This window comes from Lutzomyia longipalpis, chromosome 1, assembly GCF_024334085.1.
Source record: "Lutzomyia longipalpis isolate SR_M1_2022 chromosome 1, ASM2433408v1".
NCBI lineage: Eukaryota > Metazoa > Arthropoda > Insecta > Diptera > Psychodidae > Lutzomyia > Lutzomyia longipalpis.
In genome coordinates this window covers 9,130,928-9,154,867 of record NC_074707.1, presented here as the reverse complement: position 1 = coordinate 9,154,867, position 23,940 = coordinate 9,130,928, and the positions used below count along the sequence as shown (strand labels likewise).

Here is a 23,940-nt window from a genome sequence, read left to right as displayed (position 1 = left end):
CTCTGGTCAATCTTAGAAAATATGAAGAAAAATAGCCACACAAGGATGTCTTTATCGCATCTTACACCTCAATTACAAAAAGACGATTGCACGTGGGTCATTTCTACAAATTGGCAGATATAGTAATTTAGGAAGGAGTTAAAATTAATTTTTGAAATAGACTTTCTTCAAAATAAAAAAAACTGATGGAAATAATAGAACGAAAGGGTAACAAAAACATAGAAAAACTACTTACCTACTTAAAAATTACTTGCTCTGACTTTTCTTCAGCATCAATAAAAATCTTTCACCTTTTTACTAAAACACTTTTAAATTAAAAAACTAATATTTTGTGAATAAAAAGTATAAAACAAGTGTTCATGCTAAATAGCCATGGTTAATGATTTTCTCTATTAATTATTTTATTTTAAAGTTTATCACTGTAATCTAATTAAATTCTAACCGAAATTAATGAAATAGAATAAGAAGTTTAGAGCTTCCAGAGCTTCTAATTCTATTAAATAAACACCTGAAAGAAAAACTAAATTGTCTGTATAACGACTTACTATTTCATGGGCTAATTTGTAATTATGTTCTTACTTTATAAATAAAAAAATTAAATTCGTCTTGAAAATTTATTTATAATAAATAAACACAAAACTAATACTTTTTCTATTAAAAAAATAATTTGTTAAATAAATTATAAATTTAGCAACAAAATCATCTAAAAATAAAGAGAACAAATTATAATGTAAAAAAAATCCCAGACTCTAGAACCTTATTTTGCTTAACGCAAACTTTTTTCTCTAACTTAGATATGTGGGTAATTGAAATCTCTACAGAATGGAGATCGAGAACACACAAGTTCTACATTCCATGACTTACAAATTATTATGCCAAACCGTCCATGGTGAGACAGATTTTTTTCCGCGGCATCGCGAGCTTTAGGAATTCCATTGAAACCCCTTCTACGGGAGCTTTCCACCGTGATTTTTCAATGACTAAACGGCCTGGGAAAAACACCACAATAGTCAGTCTCGTGTGTCAATCTCATGCGGACGGATTTTCGCGCTAAAACTTCGTCGTTGTGATTTTCTAGTGTGAATTTTTATAAATCTAAATTTTAGCCATGATTACACTACTACTGATTGCCTTAATTTTTGTGTACTACCTGTACCATTTGTGGACAAATCGTGAATTCTACCGGACAGCTAGAAAACTTCCGGGTCCACTTGCTTTTCCCCTCATTGGTAGTGCCTACCACTTTATCGGTTTATCCAATGAAGGTGAATATTTTAAAGGCAAAATCAGTGAATTGTTGAGTTTAAAAAATAAATTGTGATGTGTTGCAGGAATCTTGAAGGTTTTGGATTATTTAACAACGACATTCAGCACCCCCCTGGGTTACTGGCTCGGCACAAAGTTCTTCGTTCTCCTAACAAAGCCCGAGGATTGCCAAGTTGTCCTCACATCGCCGCACTGCCTCAATCGCGATGATGTTTATGACTTCACGAGGAGTTACGCCGGAGATGGATTAATCGCACTCAAGAGTAATTGCTCACGATTGTTATGGGGGATGGATTTTCCGCCCCCTTCCCACTGGGGAGCTTTCTGTGTGACAAATTAGTGAAAAATCCCATCCACCCTCTTTGGGGGTGAAATTAATTGCAGATCCCGCGTGGAAGGAGCACCGAAGATTTCTCAATCCCTGCTTCAGCCTCAAAATCCTCCAGAGCTTTATGCCAATCTTCAACAAGGAAGTACAAACCATGGTGGAACGGTTGAAGCTTCAAGCAGACAAAGGCGGAACTTTCGATATGTACAAATATATCGATGCATGTACACTGGATATGGTTTGTCGTGAGTATTACATGACTTTTCCATATTTCTCTCTCATCATTTTTCTCTCGAAGCTTCAAATTTTTCACAGAAATTTCAGTTCAATTAATTACTTTTCTCTCGCGAGCTTTGTTTGTAAATAAAAAAAATACTTTGTGTGCTTTTTCTGTTCCTAAAACCTTGCAAAGTTTGCTGTAAAAGCAATCAACAATATTGCTCTCAGATTTCTTAAAGTATAATTGTAGGTAGCTACAGAGATAATTGCTCTGTCCGATTAAACGGTTGATACAATTTTGCATGCAAATGCATTGTGAGAAAGAAATTAAAATTTCAAATTTCCGGAAGAAATTAATAATGCAGAAAGATATATAAATTAATCAACGTATTGTGACGTTGGAATTCAAGTACTTAGGGGAAGATGACGCAAATTAAACCTTTAATACTTGATTTTCCTTTCTTATTTTATTCAAATTGAAAATATGATAAAACATAATTTAAGATAGAGAAAATAAAGTCTGAGAGGAAATTATAGAAGAAGAAATTTTCCTTAAGGCTACAGAAATATCTAACAATATTTTGCACATATATTAATCATATTTTTAAACGTGAAAAATTAATTTTAAAAAATTCAAATAATTTTTATAAAAACTCTGAATTTCTTTCGTAGAATCTGTTTAATCATTGTCATCAACAAAAATATGTACGTCAATGGATGATATTTTACATTTTAAATACATAAATAAATAATTAATCATCATTTCCAATAAATGAATAAATTAAATATCGTGGTTGAAGTTAATATAAAATATCCAATTTGAGTTGGTTTTAAAATAAAATTAATTACGTTTTTGTATCGTTAATTGAAAATAATTCATTAATTTCTGCGTTTTTAATATTAATTTTTGCGTGGAAAATTTTAAATGTGCGTGATCGAGAAACAAATATAAATGGATAAATTTAATCTTACTAATCAAATATCCCAAATAACACAATTTTATAGTTTATTAAAGCAAGAGAAAATTTGTTTAATAAAATATAATTTAATAGAGAGATTTTCCACCAAGAAAATGAGAAGAAAAATAAATTTTTCTTCCACAAAATAGAGAATTAATTTCTTAAATTCAACAAAAATAAATTTCATCTGCATATAATATCTAGAGGGATAAACAGTGAAGTAATTTAATTCAGGAGTCCTCAAATAAATTCATTTCATTGCAATTAACTAATCCAACTTTTCCCTTCCCCACCCATCGTCAAAGAGAGCGAGAGAAAATGAATTAAAGCAAAATTTCCCTATTTTCTACAGAAAATTTGAGGACAATGAGCGTATTTTAGCAGCTTCCTCTTTTTCCTTTTTCCCCCCACAGAGACCACCCTTGGGACCGAGATGAATATCCAGAAGAATGAAAACGAGGAATTCCTCTATGCGGGCAATAAGTGAGTTCCATTCTTAAACCATTTCTGTCGTTTGCATTCACCCTGCCGTGTCATGTGCCAAAAGCTCGCATGAATGGGGCTCTGTGGCATACACACACAGAGATTGCCCCCACTGAACACTGTGTGGGATCTCTCACCCCCAAACCACATAGCATTTAGCAATCAAAAACTCCCTGGGTTTGGCTCATTAAGTGTCTACCGAACCCAGGGAGTCACTTGCAGACATCCTCCACCCGTCATCCTCAATAGCCATTCAATATGAGTACTGTGCTATATCAATATTATGTACATATGCTAGAAATGTAGGTGTTAGGTAGAGAGGTAACAGATAAAGAGATGTCCCCAGAAATCGAGAAATTGAATGCTGATGCATCGGAAATCAATTTCAAAAGAACAAGGTGTTCTCTTTGTAGCATTTCCAGAAATGAAAATCGCTTTCGTATGCATCTTTCATACCTCTCCAGGGGCATTCATCATCGTCCGTATTGTTTCCTGACAGGACCAATTAGCACACTTCACCAGCAATAATGTACAATCCAACACAATTGAGCTTTGAAAATGCTGTAGTGGAAAACTTAATATAGGTAGTACATCAGGAAAAGAGAAGGCATTTCGATGAAATTCTTGTCAATCTTCCTTCCAACCTTTGAGTGAATGCAGATTTTATTTCAATGCCATGATTTCCTCGAATTTTGGATTGAATAACTAATTTAGGTGATGACTATGGAGGTAAATTCATACATTTACACAGTAAAACAAAGTCAACAAAGTCCATTGAAAAGTTATTAATTCTGGAATATTTTAATTGAACTGGACTTCCGGTTAATTTTGATGTTTTTAGATTAAAATTTAACTTTTATTAAAATTGAAATATTTGAAATTAAATTCTCGAATCGTTTATTAGCTTTAATCATTAAATCTCTGAGGAGAAAGTAGTAAATTCCTTTACTTTATAGCTTCTTCGAATTTATAAGGTGCCTCACTGTTATTAAATTAATTTAAAAATTTCATAACTATAACTCTTTGTAATTTTTCCTCTTTGTTTAATGCATTTTTCAATCTTCTTCGTGTCTCTGAAAGCTGACTAAAAGCTCACTGAAAGCTCAAGGCATATACTTATTCATCCACCCACGTTTACAAGGCAATCCTATTCATGTCAAAGGTCACACAATGTAGAGGCGCGCTTACATGTGAAAATTCCCTTGTAAATTGTAAACTATATATTTTGTTTACTCTTTGTGCTGACTTAATTGCAAAAGTGCAGAGTCAGCAGTAGTTCGCACCTGCAATTTGCCCCGTGGGTCGTGTGTGTGTGTACGATGAAATGTGATTGCTCCACAATTATGGCTTTTTTCTCTTGTCTCGGCAGACTCCTGGAAATCATGACGCATCGTATTTTCAAGCCGTGGTACCACTTGGACTGGGTATTTCGCCTCACGAGGATGTACCATGAGCAGAAGCGCTGCTCCAACATCACGTACTCCTTCATTGGGCGTATTTTGCAGAACAAGAAGAGGGACATGCTCAACATGCCAAAAGCTGAACGCCTTGCGGGTGAGGAGGACTCAAAGGATGGCTCATTTAAATCACCGCAAATCTTCATTGATCAACTCCTCAAGCTCGAGGGGAGTCACTTCAACGATTGGGATATGCTAAGTGAAGCTAGCACGATTGTCGCTGCGGTGAGTCAAGTCCAGGAGCTTTGAAAGCTTCCCATCAAATTATGCTTTTAAAATTAACTTCCTCCGTAAATTGTATTTTAATTAATTTTCTCAAGCGAGGGATTTATGAAATTATCGGGAGAATAAATAGGGGTCACGAGGGGCGCAATTAATCCTTCGTGAGCCTCCACTGTCACCCATTTAGAACATCTCTGTGCAGTAATTTTTAAAGTGATTCAATTAGCTTTTCATTTGAGCCTCCCAAGAGATGGAAAGGGGGCTTTTCTAATTGTCAGCTAATTTATTGTCCGCGCAAAATAGCGCCATACCAATCCCCTTTTTCACATTAACATTATTTATAGATAGGACAAATAAATTATATTGTAAGAATTTGCAATCAGTGCGACATTTACGAGATTTCTCAATTTACAAGATAAATAGCAAAATCAAGTAAATAATTTATTAGAATTTGCAATAAAGTAAAGAAAATCGTTGCAAAATTGTTCAATGATTTAATTGGTGTGTTACAATTATTTTTATTCAACAGGGCTATGAAACATCAGCATTGATGATTGCCTATGCTATTCTAATGCTAGCCATGTTCCCGGAGTACCAGGAGAGGGTGTTTGAAGAAGTAAAGAGTGTTTTCCCGAAGAAAAAATTTGACATTTCCTACGATGATCTCAACAAATTGGAATTCACAGAAAGGGTCATCAAGGAGACAATGAGGCTCTTTCCAGCCGTTCCAGTTATGGCAAGAAATGCAACACAAACCTTTGACCTCAGTGAGTATGAAAATATTCAAGAATTCTTGAGAAAGCAGAAGAGGAATGAAAGAATTTAGGCTGTTCTAGTTTTATTTTGCTGACTTCTGAAACTTTATTTTAAACTAGAAAATTCCTTAGTTTCAGAAAAAAAAATCTTCGTCCTTATTGGTTTAATGTTAGTTACAGTCTTAAAAATTTTAAGTTTTCAAGTCAAAAAATTAATTTCAAAAATTCTTTAAGCGAATGTACCTCAAATTCCTGGCCAGAAAACTCTCGTTAGAAAATTCAGTTATTTTAAATTCTCATGAATTTTTACTTCAAAACCGAACTTCCTAAAATTTCTGACCAACAAAACTCTTCTTTTTTTTCCAGACGGCGTAACAATTCCCGCGGGGACAGCAATTGTGATCGGCACAATATCAATGCACAGAGATGAAAAAGTCTGGGGCCCAAATGCAAAGCAATTCAATCCTGATAATTTTCTCCTTGAGAATTGGGAAAAGCAGCATCCGTACAGCTTCATTCCATTCAGTGCTGGTCCGAGAAATTGCATTGGCTTCAAATACGGCATGATGTCCATGAAGACGGCTATTGCCCACTCAATTCGAAATCTTAAATTTTCAACAAAACTAAAACTGGAGGAGCTTCGTTTTGAGATCGACGTGACGCTTAAACTGGTCAACGGGCACTTGGTCACAGTTGAGAGGCGTCTTGACTAAAACTATAATTTCGCCATCCTTCTTAATGTTATAATGCTCAAGAAATTAAACAAATAAAGTGTTTTTTTGCAATGTGAAAGCCTCAATTGTTGCATGGAATATGCAAAGAGAGTGAGGGATGTTTCCTTTCGCACGACGTGCTTTTGACGGGAAGGAATATTTTGCGCATTTAAAATGTCAACAATTAACAAAGAGCTTTTAATGCAATTGTTGACAAAGCTTTGCATAGTATAATGCATAAACTTTAATTGAGCAACATCGCCTGGAGGTATGCAGGTAAAAAAAAGCGCGGGAAAAACAAGCGCTACAAAAAAAACTCATATTGATAAAATTCTCTGAAGCTCTCTTCTTCGAGCACAAAAGACGACATTATTTTCAGGAATTTAGCGAGAAGAATACAGAAGAAACACTAACAAATAATTCCCTGAGAATGGAGTACAAAAGGACAATAAATATAGATTAGTATCCTTCGAATTTAGGAGAAAAGGGAATTTTCCTCCTCCGAATTATTATTTGCTGAATTTCAACCCACAAGTATTTGCACACAGAGATGATTTTGCTGATCAAAAATAAACTCTCTGGGGGTGATGAGAGGTCAGCCGGGCGCAACAAACGTGATTTTGGGCAAAAAGGCAACTTACGAATTGAAATTAAGTGGACGGAAAATGCGTTCAAAACCACAAATTGGTATGTCGGTCGAAATGCCACGCGCACGAATGTTAATTGCAATGAGAGTGTCTGCTAAAATGCGAGTTGGTCGTGACCACTGGCTGCCACTTCCCACCACAGCCTTCGATAGCTCAGTTGGTAGAGCGGTGGACTGTAGAGAGAGATACCCCATTGGAATCCATCGGATTCCATGGGAAATGCCCCAGAAATCCATAGGTCGCTGGTTCAAATCCGGCTCGAAGGAATTTTTTGTTCTTCTCAAAGAGATATCCTTTCCAGAAAAAGAAAAATCAAATTTTCCCAAAGAATTTAATTTAAAACTGATTATTGTCAATTTTAAATCTTCTGAAAATTGTTTTTATTAAAGTGAAAGTTCTCAAAAAATGTCTGAGAAAGAAACTTAAAGTCAAGCAGGTTGAAAGTAGATCACACAGCAAGAGCAAAAAATATGATCAAATATTTGAGAAATAAATTGAAAATAAATTAATAAAATTTCATCATCCCTAAATGCGCTTGGAAAAGCTCTGAAAGAAGCTTTCCACAAATACAAAGTACAGAAGCATTACCAGCATTCCAAAGCGAGAGAATAGTGGGAGATAGAGTAGAAAATGATAAATAAATAATTAAGGGGCTACATACCTTGGTAAGCTTGAATTATTTATTTCTTAATTATTTTTCCTCATTAAGTTATCGTAAAAGAAAATTCTAAATACATCATTTAACCTATTCCCAAATCGCATTTTTAGATTGTCACAGTAGTTTGAACGGATAGGGGAGACCGGGGCTAATAAAGTCACTTAAGGGTTTGGAAAAAGCTTAAAATATCATATTTCCTAGCTAGATAGAACAAAATGATCTGAGAAAGAGTTGTAGGGCAGTGAATTTCCTAAAGAAATGAGCTATACATTTCGTTTTATCTATTTGGGAAATATGATATTTTGAGCTTTTTCTAAACCCTTAAGTGACTTTTTTTAACCCCGGTCTCCCCTACACGTAAATGACGAATTAAATAATTGCAAAAGCTCTCTCTCCACGGTGAAAAGCCCCAGAATGCGTATCATTGAGATTTGTACCGAAAAGAAGAGATAATTAGGATACAGATTTCGCCTCTCTTCCCATCTATTGATTAGCCCCTCGAAAGCTCAAATAATCGTACCTTGAAATATACATGTACAAAGAGAATTAAATCCGTAGTCCAATTAATTTTGACATAACTTAGAAACCTAATGCCCCTGACCTTAAGAATCTTAGATCTAGCTTTACGAGGGCTACATTGTAAAAAAAAACGGCTAAGTCGGTTTTCAGCCCATACAGCCGGTTTTACAATGTAGCCCTCGTTTAACAACTTAAGACTAATTTAAAAACTAAGCATGGCGCAAATTCACTAATTATTCAAAAAATCACAAGGCTGTACGTACAGTTCTTAACGGCCATCCAGCACTCGGAGAGTTACATAATACGGGCCCGGCTATTTTCTATTTAGCTATCTTCCAGTTAACTTCTTTTAACACCTTTTTCTCATATTCTAACATCGTCTAAAGTAAAACTACGACGTCAGAAGACTTTGAACAGTTTGAAGATAATTCTCTTACAAAGTCTCACAGACGAAAGCTTCTTCTTTCAATTTTATCATCCTTGTCATTGAGGCCTAAAGCATTTTGTAGTGGGCATGGTTCTCTCGCGCCCAATCGCAAGCTCTTGATGCGGATGAGGATGGCCCAGTTAGTGCATGAGGTGGATGCCTATATAGTGGTCTAATCTTAGACCTAACTTAAAAAAAAAAACAAACATTAGGAAACTTAAACCCAGTCTAAAGAACTTAAGATATATTTTTAAAACCTAATCCAAGCATTGAAAACTTAAATCTAGCCTAAATATTTTATGCCTAACCTAGGATATATAGCTTTAGGTGGACTTCAGTGAATTTCATTCTAAAGAATCAAAATGCTATGCAACTCTTTAAAGTAATAAATCTTTTCATCCAAATTATTATTTTTCCTCTTAATTACATTTCCACTTATTGCTCCAGAAAACTCTCTAGATATTTATTATTATTAAAAAAAAATACGTTGATAAAAGGAAAATTCCTAGAATTAGCTTCAGCTCATATAATCTTTTTTTGTACATAAATATTCCCTCCCTGAAATTCTCCAATATAATTCAATCCCCTCAGAGCTTCTTTCTCATCATATCACATCATCGTCTCAATGGGAAAGTTTTCTTGTGCTCAAGCTTCAACAAAAGTGTACTTCAAAGGAAATGAGTAGCTGTGCTAACAACAAAAAAAGCTCCCTGGTGTTGTCCAAACACACTGCTGGAGTGTTTAATTAATTCGTGAGAGTTAAATAAAATTTACATTTGAACTCTGTATGTCCTTTCGCGTCCCACGAGTACCGCATTGCAATGATTTCCTGAGAGCACTTTTTTTCATAATTGCCTGCTGAGGGAGAAAGGGAGCTTTTTATGAGTGCACCTGACAATTTTTTTCAAGAGCTTTCAGCACTTTTTCCCCTGTCGGTGAGTGTGGACACTGTTGCAGGGAGAATTTTAATGGAAAACGTGGGAAAAATTGAATGAGGGCCCACAACAATGGACTGAATTTTTTTTTTTCGAGTGATAAATATTTCGGCAAATATTGAATATTTTTCTGTGCAACATTCTTCACAAGTTCATGCAAAATTCTTACGTGAGAGTGAGAGTTCTCCTGCGGTGGCTTTTGTGGTCATTGTACCCTCATAATTCTTGGACTTCTTTGGACTTCTTTGTCAATTTAATTAAGATGAAAAGGTCAAAGTGGCTTTTCACTGCGATGAGGGATCCCCGAAAGTTATATAGCTCGATGTGATTTAGCTATTCAAATCTCACAGACTGTTGTGTGTCTCTTTGCCCTTCGTGGCCCCAAACTTTCGCCGCAGACCCCACAAATCTATTCTTCGTCTCTCTATCAAAAGACGTGCTTTTGATGTCTCAAAAGACTGCCAGTCACTCTATGTACCTACAGTATCTGTCGGATGTGCCTTAATGATTTGAATAGGCAAACAAGAAGTTATGTATAATGAAGAACAAAAAAAAGCCAAAATATAACTCAAAATGCGTAATACGATTTCGCAATAATCAGACAAAAAAAATATTTTGAAGACACCTCCAACTGAACCTCCAACAAGTGGCCAACACTTGAGCAATTAGACGTCAAACAGGTACTTAAGAATTCCTCCGCATCTCGCACCTAAAAAATCTTTATGTTTTTTTTCTATGCTCTGCACTTCCCATTGTGGACACCACAGCTGGAGCTTTCCCTTAAATAAAAAAAAACAGACACTTTCACTTGAGAGTTCTTCAATATAAATTGTGAAAATATGAGCATTTGCTGGGGCATTTGCATAAGAGTTATGTATGCTGCAAATACACAACATAATAATCATGAGGATAAAATAGAATTTCCCCCACTAAAAGCTGATTAGCAAATATTTAACTAAAATCCAAGCTAAAACGCTGAATTTTAGTGGCTATCAGAAATTCCTTCAAAAGCTTATTTAAAATACCCAAAATTGCCCGCTAAATCTCTCCCTCCTTCCTCTGATTTATGATCCACGCATATAGATTGGATAAACACATTTAATTACATTTACTAATTTTAGTTCAAATAGCAAAGTTCTCTCTCGGCTATTTTCTCTCCATCCGCCGCATGGTAGCGTCCTTGCGTGGAAAAAACATTGCGTAATTGATTTTTAGGCACAAACACACGCAAAAAAAAATAAAGCTCTGTGAGGAAAAAATAAGCAAAGGCCGCGAAGAATCATCGACACCATTCCCTTTTTCGGAAGCTCCTCTTGGGCGTCACGTTCACGGACGCACAGGAAAGCACAACGAGCGAGGTAATGGAGCTTTTGCGATTCTTATGGCGGAAAATGAAAATTCCTCAGCGACAGAATGTCAATTAATCTTCATTTGTGCATCGACAATGGTGATGTGTCACGAGGCACAAATCGCTCAATATAGAAAAAAAGCACGATGAATGAGGGCATTTCATCGTACGAAAGCCCATGTTGTTGGGAAAAGTTCCGCATGATGATCTGCTTGCGCGAACGGGGGGACAAAGAGCAAAGCGTTGAGGATCTCTTCTAGGAAAGGTGCGAAGAGGCCCAACTCATTTGCATACGGATGCTCATCGTCGTAAATCTCCCTCCAATCCATCATCGTCGTCTGATGTGCACATATTTGCTCTCAACATGATGATTCTATTTCGCACCCATAAAGGGGTACTGCATTGCACATTTTAAGGGTCTTTTGAGCATAAGGAAATTATTTTTCTTTAGTTTGTCTTCTAAAAAAAATCAAATTCAAGAAAAGATGAGTCTTAAAAAAATTGTAGATATTAAAAAGATCGAGAAAAAGCTAAAAGAACGCAGAATTTGTCCAATCAGCGACGTTTCGATTAACCCTTGAATGATTTTGCTGGCCAACGTGGTCAATTCGACTTTTTTCAATTGCCATAGAATTAAAGTCTATTAAACATTTCGTCATAAATTCTACATCAGTGTATAGGAAAGTTTCATTACTTCAATATCGTCGAAAGAAAACTTGGAAAAATATTTTCTTTTGAGAGAAAATGAAGTTCAAACTTTTGAGGTTAGAAACCTCGATCCTCTCAGTGTCAATCTCGCTAATCCAACTTTATGGTTAATGCATTCCTGGAGCCAAAAGATGAATATAAATCATTCGAAACGTCGCTGAATACACAAAGTTGTGTTTTCATTGTCTTCTTCCAGCCACTTTTCCGAGCAATTTTCTAAAAAATAATTTTCGCAGTCGTTTAAAAATTTATTCTGCTATAAATTTTTATATTCGTTAAGAATATTTTTAAAGAAAATTAAAAAAGAATTCAAAAAACAGAAAAAATTAAAACGATTCAGTTCTGAGTTATCTAAGCTATACTTAAATATTTCTTTTACGATGAAAACACGCAAAACAAAAAAAAAAAAACAAAAAAAATCAGTAATAAAAAAAATGGAAATTTAAATCTTAAAGTTTAATTGTGTGAAATAATTAAATTCTAAAAGCACAAAAGAAAGGAAAGAATAGAAAGAAAGGAAAGAAAACAAGGAAGAGAAGAAAAAGCTTTCCAACAAGCTTTTCTCATAAATCTATCTGCCGAGAAAAAAAGGAATTTCAAATAATTTTTATTTCAAAGATCTTTTTATTAATTTTTTCTGTCTCCATATTTATAAAAATTCAATTTCCCAATAATTTTACATAAATAATAATTTAAAAAAAAAATAAAAGGTACAAAAGCTCCCTGGATGACGAGCCCCTCAGCTTCTCCCACTTTCATCGCTCTTACTGGGAAGCTTTTCTGCGGAAAGTCTCTGTGCCCACCTTATAAATTCCTTTGGATTTCGGCGGGGGACTCATTTGAGTGTTGATCCGTCAATCGGGCTACATAGTGTTAAATATCCTATAAATAATAAGTTTTAATTTAAAGTGATTTGATTGAGAAAAAATCAAAAATGTTCGCTCTCATTGGGATCGTAACGCTTCTCACTTTGGCATACTACCTGTGGACGCGCCGCGATGTCTACCGGCTTACGTGGAAGTTGCCAGGACCTATTCCCTTCCCAATTCTCGGGGCTGGGTACTTGGTGCTGGGAAAAAGTCACGAAGGTAGGGCAGAAAGGTTCATTGAGGTGACACCATAAAGTATTGTGTTGATGCGCATTAACACCTCGTTGTCTCTACTCCATGGCTATTACAAGCTATTCCGGGGAGGGTGGACTGTTTGCCCAAAGAGTGATGAAATGTTTGCCAATATGTGTGGTGCTAAAGTGTTTTGCAATAATTTATAGTGCTTCTATGAAGGGGGTGACATCAATTTTGTAGGTATAATGTGTGGTGGTGCATCTTTGCAGAATACCTGCAAATGGTGGAGAAGATGTTCAAGAAGTACTCATCCTTCCATCACTTCTGGCTCGGACCGCGTCTCTACTTGCTCGTGAGTGATCCAAAGCTCATCCAGACGATCCTGTTCTCGCAGGAGGCTCTCAATCGGGACGATGTGTACGATTTTGTGAGCCTCCTTGGGGACGGTGGAGGTTTACTGACGCTCAAGGGGCAAGAATGGAAGACACACCGGAAAAATCTCAATCCCTGCTTCAGCCTCAAGATCCTCCAGAGCTACATGCCCATTTTCAATGAGCAAGCGGGCATAATGATGAAGAACATGAGTGCAAAACTCAATAAGGGGTCCTTCAATTTCTACGAATTCATGGATGCTTGCACATTGGATATGATTTGCCGTGAGTGCTTATTGATTAATTTGTTTGTGACCATTTACCCTTTCCTTTGATCCTTCAACTTATTTAAGTAGCTCTACTAACTCTGTATTGTATACCACATGTGGGTGGAATTATGAAGCAAATGTGGTTACTTTGCTGCACTGTTGCCTTCTCATTGAAATGTTAATGTGAGAATTAATTTTGAATACATTGAAGGATTATTTTATAACTTTTGAGAGCTTTTTTAAGCTTTTGAGGTCAGCTATATTTTTCAACTTTAGATGAAGGATTTTAAATTGAATTTTTATTCAATTACTCCTAAAAAAGTAATTTTATTAAACTTAAAGTTTGGAAAAGTGTGTGGAAAATCATTTTTCTCCGTGATATACAAAGTTTTGATAAAAAGCTCTTCTGATTATGTATTATTTTTTTTAGAGAATTTTTTTAAAAACAATTTTTTTTATTTATTTCTTTGAACGTAATTTTTCTTAGCAGCTTTAGGCTTACAAAGCCATAAACATTAAATCGTGAGCTTTAAGCTTAATCTACAAATAATTGTAATAAGTTTTAGGACGTTTCTAATATTTTTTTCCTTCAGCAAAAAATAAATTTAAAAAATCCTAAGCTTTGAAAAACCAAGCCTTTATTAAGGACTACATATACGAAGCTTTACGAACTTTCAAAGCGACTTTTTTGCCATTTATTAAATTTTTTGAACAATTTCATTCAATTTTTTTTTGTAAAATATTGTTCTAAAGAGAATTTAAATGAGTCTTTAACTAAATAAATAAATTCTCATGGATTTATTTAATCTAAAAAACCGTAAAAAAATACGACAGAATTGAAGTTTGTCAATTAAATTAAATAAACTTTATTTTTGTAATTTCCAAACGAAACTGTTTGTACGATACAAACAAGTTTGTTTAAGGAGTATTGTGATAAAGTTTGTTAAATTAAATTGACAAACTTTTCATTTTGATTGTTATTTCAAACATTCACCTTATTTTGTTACAGATTAATTTAAAGCCATCATAATGCCTCAACAGAGATTATTTGCCAATTGAATTCCCCCCTGTGTCACCTATTTGTTTTAACTGAAACAGTCACAAATATTTAACTTTTAAAATGAGCGTTATTCTTGAAGTGTTTGCTCTGCTAAAAGGTCCCAAAAAATTCTTCGAAAAATTCTTTTGAGACACAAAGAAATCCCACAGAAAAGCAAAAGCTCATTTATTAAATTTAATAACGCGCAAAACATTTTCCAAGAAATCAGTTCTCGTGGTTCTCTTTGTAGAGTGTTTCGTTTGACAAATTAAATACATTCAATTAGCGGCATCTTAATAACTTTCTGTGACTTCTTTTGAATACTTTATGAACGATTGAAAATGTGCATTTTAGATGATTAATGTGACGAACAATGTAGCAAATAGGTGACAATCATTTAGCGCAATGGAAAATGAAGCACAAAAGACATCATTTGGATGCTTAATGATCTTCTAATGCAAAATCCGTGACATCCTGCATAGAAGATCACTAATTATGCTTCTTTTCTTTTATATATTTCTTGTTTTCTTTCACAGAAACAACGCTGGGGACGGAAATGAATATTCAGAAAGGACAGAATCAAGATTATCTCTATGCATGCAATAAGTAAGGATCACGTGAGATCACGAGTGATCGATAGCGGAGGATCACTATCTATTCAATTCTATTTAATGTTATTCATTCATCAATAGATAGTGATCCTTCACGATCGATCAAGAGCGATCGTAAGAATGAAAACGATGGCTTAAAGATCCTCATTTTTTGCAGCTTATTCGAATTGATCACAATTCGAATCTTTAGGCCGTGGTTCCATTCGGATTTCCTGTACAAATTCACAGATCTCCACAAGACGACGGAAAAACTGCGTAAGATCACGTCAGAGTTCGTTGAAAAAGTGATCAAGAGCAAAACAAGTACCTCTGAAGATGCCAAAGACCGTGGCATCGTCAAGGTAGAGCGTCGAGTGTCGGAAGACGAACTCACATCGTACCGAAAACCACAGATCTTTATTGATCAAGTGATGGATATGTTCAATGAGGGGAAGTTGGAGACACGTGATGACGTCAAGGCGCACGTGGGGACAAATATTGCCACTGGCTTTGAAACTTCGGCCCTCATTAGCAGCTATTGCGTCCTCATGCTGGCAATGCACCCAAAAATCCAAGATAAAGTCTACGAGGAGATGGAGGGAATCTACGGGAAGAACTGCCGCAATCCAAACGTTGAGTACGAACACTTCAACAGGCTGGAATATCTCGATCGTGTGCTCAAGGAAACTCTCAGATTGTTCCCCGTTGTGCCCTACTTTGCCCGCAAAGTCAGCAAAGACTTCAATTTAGGTCAGTCTGATCATTTATCTTATTACAAAAGCATCTCATTTGTGCAAATAAACATGCGATCTTCATTCACTCTGAACATGATCACCAAATATTTGCATTGCACCGCAATTGTTGACAATTTGCTGGGAATTGACAGCAATTGTTGGGTGCGATGCTTGAAAATGATCATGATCTGGCTATTTGAAAAGCTTCCACCGTCAATTGATTGAACAAATATATGTACTTGTTTTACGGACTTGTTCCTCACGTAGAGTATTTCATTGATAAGTTTTTTTTCCTTCTAATAGTTGGAAACGCAATTAAAGAATATCTCGTAATTTAATTCATTTATTCATTGAAAATAATTTTAAAAGAGCTTTCAAGTCTCTAAGTTTAGTTAGATTCAAATAAAAGCTCGGTAACGTTTACAGAAACTGAGATACTGAAGGAAAATCAAATAAAATCGCTATAAAAAAATTAAAAATTTAAGGAAAATTGAGTAAAAACTTAAGAATTGACTTAAAGCTAAAGAATTTCAAAAACTATTAAGGATTTCTAAAAATTTTAAATGATTTTCTAATCGATATCTTTGAAAGAATAATCAGAATATCCTCCTGAAAATTCTAATTCTTTCTTTTCATTTTAAATTATTCAAATTACTTGCTAAATAATTTCTTACTTAGCAAATATTATTATTTATTTAGCACATTCAATTCTCACCAAGAAAAGAACACAATTTTAGTCACGAATATTTTCATTCTAGTAATTCAAAGTCATTCCAGCTCCCACCCTTCCACTATTCCATAAGAAAATAAACTTTTTTTCAAAGAAAGTTCTTGGAGTGACCTGCTTTAAAACTTCCTCCAAATTGAAGATAAATTTATTAGAGGAGAATAATATAGTACGAAAAAATTATTTTCTTCCAACTTAATAAGAAAAGTCAATCATAACGCGTCCAGTTATAAGAGTTGGTGTCCCACAACGTGTAGAAGTTTGTTTATGCGTTGTAATACTACTAGTGAGCAGAATTAGTAGACAAATTTAATTTTTTTTTGTAAAATTCGGCAATTTGATGGATAAAAATAGTCATATCTCTGGTCCTAGAAGACCTACAGAAATTTCTTGACTAGTTTTGGAAAGGTATTAAAACAGGCTATAAATTGACATAAAGTTCAATCATTTTCAACGTCATCTCCAGAACACAAAATGGCGGCTTTTTATTTTACTAAAACAGTTTTTGGCATTTTTTGTCTCGAAGGAATGGTTCTATAGGTTTCTGATGTTCTAGAAAGTTGTAGAGAATTGCAAAACCTTTAATTTGATACTAAGATGAGCAAAATCGGTCAAGCAGTGCAGGAGATATGGCTCTTAGAACTTTTCAAATTCAAGAATTTTTCAAATGGTAATATCTTCTAAACGGCGACATAGATTTTCTTCATTTTCGGACTGGTGAAAGATATTGAGTCAGGCTACAACATATCAAAATTTAAAAGATTTGCCTAATGGGGATTCGGAGATATTGCCCCTTAAAGTCAGGCAATTTTTGTTTTTGAATTTAGCGCCTCTTGCGGATGTTTTTGAAACTTGAAATGTTCTAGACAGTTGTAGGGCTTCGCAATACCTTTCATTTGATACCAAGATGGTCAAAATCGGTCAAGCCGTTCTCAAGATATATCGAAAACACACTTTTTGATTTAGGCCGCCATATTTGCTAAACCGCTTGACCGATTTTCAAGTATGAATTATCGATGAAAACCTCTCACTGAGTTCTACAACATACTAAAATTTCAGACCTCTAGCGGTAAGGGAAGTGGTTGACAGTAGTCCAAAATGGCGGACGGCGGCCATCTTGGATTTTGAAAATGCGAAAAAATGAAATTTTACACCCACATTTCTATAGAAAACTTCAAACCGGAAGTCTCTATCTGTTACCGTTCTCGAGTTATAAGGCAAAGTTTGGACCACCGGCAGGCCGGCCGGATCAAAAATTTTCCACCACCATATTCGTAATGTGGGATGTCTAAAACGTGCTCATACCAAGTTTGAGCCCGATCTGAGGTGGTCGGTTTTTCCGACGATTACAATACTTGGTGTTGGCCATGAAGTGGAACACCAACTAATAGTATGAAAAAAGTTTACGACCACTTCACATTGTAACTTCAAAAGCTCTCTGTGAATACAATTTATACAAAAAAAGGAAGTGGATACAAGTTTTTTGATTATCTCTCTGAGTATCTATCGATTGTTAGAAGAGGATGGAATTTAGTTTAAGATATTTTTTGCCATTTAAATTTCCTTTTACTCATTGAAGAAGGAGACAAAAAACTTTGAAAGTCTCTTAAAACTTTTTTCTTCTTCCCATAAAGCTTCTTTTTAAGGTACATAGCAAAAGAATCAAGAAGAATTTGCAAAATCAACTTATTCCTGAAAGAGAAAACTAATCAATCTTTGTTATCTCTCCGATAATTATCCAAATAATTAGCATTGGAAAAAAACAAGAATGTTGTCTTAATCACATAAGATCACTATTTTTAGCCATCTCAATCATCTCCCTGATTTTTTGCGTGAGCTTTCGCACTCACGCACCTTTCCCCTCATCAATATTTTCTTCACAAATATTTACTTCTTCATTTAGCATTGTCATAATCACTTTGGGAAGTGAAAAATTGCGATCATCGTCCAATTAGAGCAATAAGATCACACTTTTCATCCCAATTTTCACAGTCCTAATTGTCGATCTTTTTCAGCTGGCCACAAAATTCCCGTTGGTGTGAGGATCATGATCAGCATGATCACAGTTCATCACGATCCCGCCATTTGGGGCCCCGACGCGGAATCCTTCAATCCGGACAACTTCCTACCGGAGCGCGTGCAGACACGCCACCCCTACAGCTACTTCCCCTTCGGCGGGGGCATCCGCAACTGCATCGGCATGAAGTACAGCCTCATGTCCATGAAGACAATGCTGATCCATCTGCTGTGCAACTACCGCCTCAGCACGCAACTCCGCATGGAGGATCTACGCACAAAGATCGACGTGACGCTGAAACTGATCAACAAGCACATGGTGTCCATTGAGGCGCGCTAGCTCTACACGAGCAGGGGTACACATCTCATTAACTTATTTGTCTTGCAATTTAGTGTGTTAAGTAAAGAAAGCCCGCACAAGGTTTTTTTGTTCATCGTCTTTTTGTCACAGCCGCGCGATCCAAACATTTCTCACATTTTTTTGTGAATATTTGGTGTGATCTTCGCACAATTGGGGGTTAAAATCTTCCTGATCTTCTTGATCTTCTTTGACGTCGTTGGATTGGGTAAATGTACAGAATGTTTTCTTTGGGTGTCTTTTTGGATATTTTTTTTAGGTTTTCGTGGTTTTCTCAGCGATCTTGCGGTGATCTTCAATATAAATGATTAAAAGAATAAAATATTTCAAAGAGAAATATAATAGTTTTTAATAAAAAAGATTTGAAAAAGAAGAAGAAAAGAATTTCTGAAAGGATATTTAACGATATTTTATAAAAAAAAAAATATGAAAGATTCTATGATCGTGGAAATTTTATTTTTTGATCAATTTTCTTTGCAATTTTTTTTGAAAATGAATCCTGAGATCTTTTCTTTCTTTCCTTTTTTGTAGAATGGCTTCAGATTTTCAATGATCTTATAAATAACGAGGTAAATTGTCGCTTCGCTCCAATTTACCTCGCCCCGCTTCGCGGGGATTTGTTGCGCTTCGCGCAAATTTTAGGGGATAAAAATTGTGATGGTTTGATTGAGGCCACTTATAAATCCCGGAGAAAAATTTCGGAAAGAAGAAATCAATTTCATACAACATTTCAGGCGCCAAATTCAAAAATTTGCAAAAACTGCATGAAATCTCTATGGGGGCTACCTGAAGGGGGGCTTTGGGGGGAAAATGAATACGGCCATCTGAAACGGCCTGTTATAAGGAGCCTCTGTACCAAAGGAATTTATGCAAGGACATATGAAAGATGATCCTCTGTCGCAGAACAATTTTAACCCATATCATCTTGTAGGGAATCATAAAAAATAGAAGAATCGCGAGAGAAACTCCCCAATATCCACTGGGATCACATAGAAAAGTGCAGTGAGAGAACAGTCCGGGAGTACATAACCTCAATTGTGGAACAACATTTAAATGAATAGGAGGACCTTTATTGTGTTCAACCAGCGTGGCATCGGGACCTCTTGAGCTTCTTTATAACCTTCCCAACCTTTCCTGCCTACCCGGTTTAAGTTTTGAATGATTTTTGCAAATGATTTTTTGGAAGCATACCAAGAAGAGAAAAAAAACTCAACGACGGGAAGTCCGGAAAGACAGAAGTGAAGCAAAAATCAATCAAATCTTCATTCGGGTAGGCAGGAAAGGTTGGGAAGGTTACAAAGAAGCTCAAGAGGTCCCGATGCCACGCTGGTCGAACACAATGGAGTTCCTCCTATTCATTTAAATGTTGTTCCCAAATTGAGGTTATGTTTTCCCGGACTGTACTTTCACTGCACTTTTCGATGTGATCCCAGTGGATATTGGGGAGTTTCTCTCGCGATTCTTCTATTTTTTATGTTCCCCTACAAGATCAGATGGGTTAAAATTGTTCTGCGATAGAGGATCATCTTTCATATGTCCTTGCATAAATTCCTTTCATCGCGATCGGACAAACGGTGTGGATTTGTATAGAAAAGTCGGAACGACGATTACCAACAAACAGGCCTTTCTTTATTATATAGATACGATGAAAGGAATATTTATTTTCTAGAAAAAGAATTTTTAAAAGTATTTTAGAGAAATTTTAAACAATGTAAAAGAACAGAATTAAAATTCTTTTAATTTAAAATTTCTTTAGACTTTAACGTTTTTTTGCTGATCGTGTGGAGAAAACCACAGTTAAAAAGTTTAATGTTAATTATGATTCAAGAATTTTCATACGATCATTTTTTTTTTAGATTGTTATCCTAGAATCCAAAGAACCTTCTATACGATCTTTTCTTTAAAAAATCTTCCGTCGAGATTTCTATTTAATTATCTCTGCAATGGTGATTTTCTGGGTTCTTCATTGCTTAAAAATTAAAAATATGTTTTAAAAATATAAAAAATTCTAAGATTTAAATTATTCAATTAAAAAAAAGTTTTCTTCTGTTCTTCGCATGAAAAATCTTCTGAACATTACATGATCGTGGATACTTTCCCTCTGATCAATTTTTTTCTCAATCTCTTTGAGATCATCCCCTTTCCTCAACAGATTCTTCACGATCTCTTCCCAGCAGATCCCTTGATCCCAAGAAAGAACAATTTCCGATCGAGCATTTATTTCAACTCAGACGCTCAACTTCAGCGGACTCTCCTTATCAACTGGGCCTCCTCTCTCTCTCATACAAAAAAGCAATAAAAAACGAAGCGAAGTGTGGCCAATAAATTGGCGTGGAAATGCGATCGCTTGGTGATCGTGGTGCAGAGTTTGGCGTTGCTGACGCCGTGACTTTTGGAGGCCACATTCAGAGGAGAAAGTCACCGGAATCGCTCTGATAGACATGCCTTCGATAGCTCAGTTGGTAGAGCGGTGGACTGTAGAGAGAGATACCCATGAAATCCACCAGATTCCATGGGAAATGCCCCAGAAATCCATAGGTCGCTGGTTCAAATCCGGCTCGAAGGAATTTTTTGTCCCTAATTCAAGGATTTTCGAATAAATCTTTAAAAATACTCAAAGACCACGATTTTGCAAGTGCTTGAATTTCATTTTGAATTGAAATAAAATTCTTTTGAATAATTTTTTATAAGTTTTTCAAGCTTCCCGGAATTGTAGAAAACTCCCGGAAGCTCTCACAAAAATCCCAAAATTAGCAAAGAGAAGACTCTAAAAAAAGTTTGAAGATGGATTTTAGAAGCGAATTTTATTGCAAAACAATACCGACCGCATAGAAAATAAACACAGAAATAGAAAGATTAGTTCCTTAAGGTTTTCTCCTGCCCACACGATCTCTGGGAATCAGTCGAAGCTCCGAGCCGTGCTTGAGGAAAACATTTCCAGCAGTCTGAGCAGGGCTGATGCCAATACCGTCGTCAGTGATGATGGCGCTCGTTGCTGGGGGCACTTTGAACTCCTCAGCTGCGAATTTCAGCACAGCCGTGAAGGGAGTTGCCTCCGGGACGCTCAATCTGGTGGAAAAAAGAATATATAATAATAAGAAATTCATTTTGAAAATATATCAGCAGTTGGTTGAGAAAGTTAAATCAAATTAAAACTAAAATTAATTTTAAAAGGAACTTAAAAGAAAATTTTAATAATTTTTTTCGTTTAACCCTTTCGCGTCCACGTAAAACGTGCGCTCTTTTTATGACGATATTTATTGTCTAGATGTTTTTAGAGGATTTTTCTCAGTCAGAACGTCTTCTTTGGACTCTCTAGCGTGAATTTGATGCATTTTAAAATTGGAAAAACAATTAAATTCATAAATAATTGGAATAATTATTAAATGTTTCACGTTTGGTTTAGCGAAGAACCCAAAAAACGCGAAAGGGTTAACTTGATTTAAAAAAAAAACAAATTATTAGGGAAGATCAAGACTGAAAAGATTTTTAAAATTTCTTTCAACTAGATTTGCCCATTTAGTATACACTCGGAATTTTTCTTTTGGTTAATTTAAAGTCATAATAATAGCATAAAAAGTTTTTATTTTCACAAAAAAATTATTAGATTCGGTTAAAGGAAAAATTCTTAATCTTACACTTTCAAGAACTCTTGCTGAGAATTTTGACTTTTCTAGACAATTTTGAAATTAGACTTTACAAAAATTTTAAAAAATTCCCGGATTCTTTTAAAAATATCAGAATCCGAATTCTTTAAAAATAAAAATTCTAATATTTTTTCAATAATTTTAAATGAAAAAATGATTTAATTTCAAATTAAAATAAATTCTTAAGAATAACCCACATTTTCTAATTAATTATAAATAGTAATTATTAATTTTTAGCTCTTCCCTACAACGAATATTGTTTTTATTTTTCGCCAGCTAAATTCCCCTTCGTTGAGTTTCAAATAACCCGAGCACATCACCCACTTCTGTGTCTTGGCTAAATCTCCAAAAATCATTCTTATTAGAAATTTTCTTTCCTTCAAAAGAATTCCTTTTCCAGTTCTCAAAAAAGCTGAGATTTTGTAAAAAATACTCACACTTTGTAGGGGAGCTTGGGGTCAGACGTGAGGGTAATTTTGAATGTAACCTTTGAAGCACTGCAGGAAAAAGAAAAGAAAACCTACGATTATCAAAACTTTCACTTTCAACTTACATAAAAAAAGGTTTTTAAAGGTTTTTTTTAAAGAATAATTAAGTGAGAAACTTTAAAACTTACGCCATGATGGAATTTATTTAAATTTCTTTACTAATTTCCTATTTTTTCGTGAAAACTTCTACAGCATGTCGCGGCCACCTCATCAACAAAATATATAATTTTGGAGACTTTCATCTGTCACTGTGACAGCTCAAGTGGCGCCACTGCCTTTGTATTTGAATGAAATTTTTAATCAATAAATTGAAAGAGAAAAAAAAGAAATCCTGATTGCTTACTTGGCTTACTTAAATAAAAGAAATAGGATTAAGAATACAAAGAAAATAACCTTCAAAAATGAATCAAAAAGTGGGCTCAACCGGGATTTGAACCCGGGACCTCTCGCACCCAAAGCGAGAATCATACCCCTAGACCATTGAGCCACTTAACGAAAGCTCTTTGCAGAACCTCCCGCACTTTTTTCGCGCATTTTTTGATCATTTTGTATCGAATTTATCAAGCTGAAAAATGTATCTGAAGGCTTTGAAAGAAGTTTAATATTGCTTGAAAATAGTGAAATTTTGTTAATTTTTTTTTCATTAAGTCTGTCAAAGGATATTTCAGGAAAAGTCGAAGAAGGATCTTCGTTAAGAATTTCTCTCGTTAAGATAAAGAACATATCGGCTGCTGCGCGAATGTGGATTGCACGAAGGAAGGGAACGAAGTTGGTTTGTGAGCTTTACAAGCGGCTCAATGGTCTAGGGGTATGATTCTCGCTTTGGGTGCGAGAGGTCCCGGGTTCAAATCCCGGTTGAGCCCGTTTTTTGACTATATTTCCTTTTTTTTCTCAAATTTATTGCGGAAATCAGGCAAGAAAATCAAGAAAGGATTTGGAAGACGAATGAAGTTAAGGAAAATCTCCGGAAAACCCTCAAGAACACCCAAAAAA

The 23,940-nt window shown here is 35.2% G+C and overlaps 3 protein-coding genes and 4 non-coding genes across 7 annotated transcripts in view; 4 read left to right on the top strand and 3 right to left on the bottom strand.

Moving 5' to 3' along the window:
* The window catches only part of LOC129787507 (C2 domain-containing protein 5), a 970,947-nt gene that overhangs the window by 543,710 nt on the left and 403,297 nt on the right, over nucleotides 1-23,940 (bottom strand). The window lies entirely within an intron of this gene.
* On the top strand, nucleotides 1,009-18,874 carry LOC129786899 (uncharacterized). Its single transcript, XM_055822153.1, has 12 exons — nucleotides 1,009-1,265; nucleotides 1,332-1,529; nucleotides 1,651-1,839; nucleotides 3,186-3,255; nucleotides 4,625-4,937; nucleotides 5,464-5,701; nucleotides 6,056-6,389; nucleotides 12,554-12,732; nucleotides 12,978-13,364; nucleotides 14,924-14,993; nucleotides 15,156-15,727; nucleotides 18,454-18,874. The coding sequence occupies exons 1-12, from the start codon at nucleotides 1,109-1,111 to the stop codon at nucleotides 18,792-18,794; spliced, it is 3,048 nt and encodes a 1,015-aa protein (XP_055678128.1). The 5' UTR covers nucleotides 1,009-1,108; the 3' UTR covers nucleotides 18,795-18,874.
* Trnay-gua (transfer RNA tyrosine (anticodon GUA)) lies at nucleotides 7,192-7,315 on the top strand. Its single transcript has 2 exons — nucleotides 7,192-7,228; nucleotides 7,280-7,315. It is a non-coding gene; the product is annotated as a tRNA-Tyr (tRNA).
* On the top strand, nucleotides 21,257-21,378 carry Trnay-gua (transfer RNA tyrosine (anticodon GUA)). The gene is made up of 2 exons: nucleotides 21,257-21,293; nucleotides 21,343-21,378. It is a non-coding gene; the product is annotated as a tRNA-Tyr (tRNA).
* On the bottom strand, nucleotides 21,598-23,182 carry LOC129787957 (ubiquitin-fold modifier 1). Its single transcript, XM_055823846.1, has 3 exons — nucleotides 23,076-23,182; nucleotides 22,897-22,956; nucleotides 21,598-21,881 (listed from the first exon to the last, which is right to left on the bottom strand). Exons 1-3 carry the CDS (start codon nucleotides 23,078-23,080, stop codon nucleotides 21,677-21,679), a joined length of 270 nt encoding a protein of 89 aa, XP_055679821.1. The 5' UTR covers nucleotides 23,081-23,182; the 3' UTR covers nucleotides 21,598-21,676.
* Trnap-ugg (transfer RNA proline (anticodon UGG)) lies at nucleotides 23,363-23,434 on the bottom strand. Its single transcript has one exon. It is a non-coding gene; the product is annotated as a tRNA-Pro (tRNA).
* On the top strand, nucleotides 23,739-23,810 carry Trnap-ugg (transfer RNA proline (anticodon UGG)). Its single transcript has one exon. It is a non-coding gene; the product is annotated as a tRNA-Pro (tRNA).

Excerpts from the sequence above, each read along its gene's own strand:
- LOC129786899 (XM_055822153.1), top strand. The coding sequence starts at position 1,109 with ATGATTACACTACTACTGATTGCCTTAATTTTTGTGTACTACCTGTAC. Across the intron at positions 1,266-1,331 it reads TATCGGTTTATCCAATGAAG|GAATCTTGAAGGTTTTGGAT; the intron begins GTGAATATTTTA and ends GATGTGTTGCAG. Across the intron at positions 1,840-3,185 it reads TACACTGGATATGGTTTGTC|AGACCACCCTTGGGACCGAG; the intron begins GTGAGTATTACA and ends TTCCCCCCACAG.
- LOC129787957 (XM_055823846.1), bottom strand. Across the intron at positions 21,882-22,896 it reads CCCAAGCTCCCCTACAAAGT|ATTGAGCGTCCCGGAGGCAA; the intron begins GTGAGTATTTTT and ends TTTTTCCACCAG.